This window comes from Heptranchias perlo, unplaced genomic scaffold (genome assembly GCF_035084215.1).
Source record: "Heptranchias perlo isolate sHepPer1 unplaced genomic scaffold, sHepPer1.hap1 HAP1_SCAFFOLD_43, whole genome shotgun sequence".
In the NCBI taxonomy this organism is placed as follows: domain Eukaryota; kingdom Metazoa; phylum Chordata; class Chondrichthyes; order Hexanchiformes; family Hexanchidae; genus Heptranchias; species Heptranchias perlo.
Window position 1 is genome coordinate 10503692 of NW_027139442.1, and position 1980 is coordinate 10505671.

Sequence of the window (1980 nt, forward strand, 5' to 3'; positions counted from 1 at the left end):
ACCCAGGTCCTGTGTGGGGACTGGATAGATTCAGTGGTCGGGATGGACAGACCCAGGTCCTGTTTGGGGACTGGATCGATTCAGGGACCGGGATGGACAGAGACTTGACCCTGGCCACTGTGTGAGCCGGAATATGACCGTTCGCAACCTTTGTGTCCTATCTGACCCTGAGATGAGCATCCGACCACATATCCGCTCCATCACCAAGACCTAATTCCACCTTTGAAACATCGCGCGTCTCCGCCCCTGCCTCAGCTGATCTGGTGCTGAAACACTCATCCATTCCCTTGTTCCCTCCAGACTTTGCTATTCCAATGCTCTCCTGGTCAGCCTCCGATCTTCCACGCTCTGTAAACATGAACTCCTACAAATCTCCGTTGCCCTATTCTAACTCCCTCCAACTCCCGTTCACCTGTCACCCTTGTGTTCGGTGACTTACATTGGCTCCCATTCCTTCAACCGCTATAGTGATGTAATATATCAACGTAGACCGGGGTCAACTGTGATCAATAGGTCAGTCTCTTCAGACAGTAACCAGCCCTTTCACAGATACAGTGGGTGGCTCTGAAAAGAGCCTTTGGGTTGATCAGATTAAATCTTGGCCGATTTACTTGCTCTTGGAGCTCACATTGCTGGTTTTCTTCGGCAGCAGCACGGCCTGGATATTCGGCAGCACCCCGCCCTGAGCGATGGTCACCCGTCCCAGCAGCTTGTTGAGCTCCTCGTCGTTGCGGATGGCCAGCTGCAGGTGTCTGGGGATGATGCGGGTCTTCTTATTATCGCGGGCCGCGTTGCCGGCCAGCTCGAGGATTTCAGCCGTCAGATACTCCAGCACAGCAGCCAGATAGACCGGGGCTCCGGCACCCACACGTTCAGCATAGTTCCCCTTTCGCAGGAGCCTGTGAACACGACCCACAGGGAACTGCAGTCCGGCCCGGGATGAGCGAGACTTGGCCTTGGCCCGAGCTTTACCGCCGGTTTTTCCTCTTCCAGACATTTCCACAATCTCACAAACACTTTCACAAAGAATGAAGAAATCTTCCCGCACTCGCCCTTCTTTACCTTCTGGAGGTATAAAGTGGGGGCACTTGTAATTGGTCAATCTGTTTTCACTCTCATTGGTTTAGCGAACAGCCCAATCAGAGAGCTGTTTTATTCGCCAATCAATAGCCGGCAATGAGAAAAGGGCGGAAAATACCGAACTGAACCGTTTTTTTGAAATTTGAAAAGCCCGCCAAAATATTTGTAACACAAGAAGCGGATTTAGTAAATAATGTCGCCTTAAGACAAAGTTTAAAAAATCTCTCTCCTTTTACTCTGTTATTGCACATTTCCCGTCACAACTTCCAGAATCTTTTACAATCCGTTTAAAATCCGGCTCCCTTCACCGTTCGCTTTCAATCTGGCGGGAGTAAAGTAACATTTTGTAACGGGACAGATTCCAGCTCAATCTTTGTAAAAGTAACAAACACAGACTCCTGGTGTAAGAAGTCGAACAGTGACAGAGCCTTTCGACTTTTCTGTACTCGGTGTGACGTCCCTTTCAGGGTTGCTGCATTTCAAAGGATTGCGGTTCTCAAAGTGATATTCCCGAATAACGAACAAACAAACGTGAAAAGGAGAAAGAAATGAAGTCTAATCCATCGCCTTAAGACGGCTATGAAGGGGCAGACGCGGGGGAAGGGGCGGAATATGAACGGGAATGAGAGGATCAGGGACACGTTTTTGGTTATTGGAACTAAACAGAAAGCGACACATAGATTATTATACCTGGCAGTGATTATGAGAATCTTCCAGATTTCAAGAGAAATTAGAAAAGCACAAGAGTTATAGAGAGACAGTTACTATCAAACTATCTACAGTAAAATGATTCCATACAGAGGGGTCGGCACAGCGTCTTCAGAGAGACTGTGGGTGGCTCTTAAAAGAGCCTTTGTGTTTATTTTTTTTCAGTTGATTGTGGAGTTTTACTTGGAGCTG

The 1980-nt window shown here is 48.2% G+C and overlaps 1 protein-coding gene across 1 annotated transcript; it reads right to left on the minus strand.

Moving 5' to 3' along the window:
* Nucleotides 1-607: 607 nt before the first annotated feature.
* Nucleotides 608-997, minus strand: LOC137312676 (histone H2A-like). The gene has a single exon (XM_067979192.1). The coding sequence runs from the start codon at nt 995-997 to the stop codon at nt 608-610; it is 390 nt and encodes a 129-aa protein (XP_067835293.1).
* Between the last annotated feature and the right edge of the window lie 983 nt (nt 998-1980).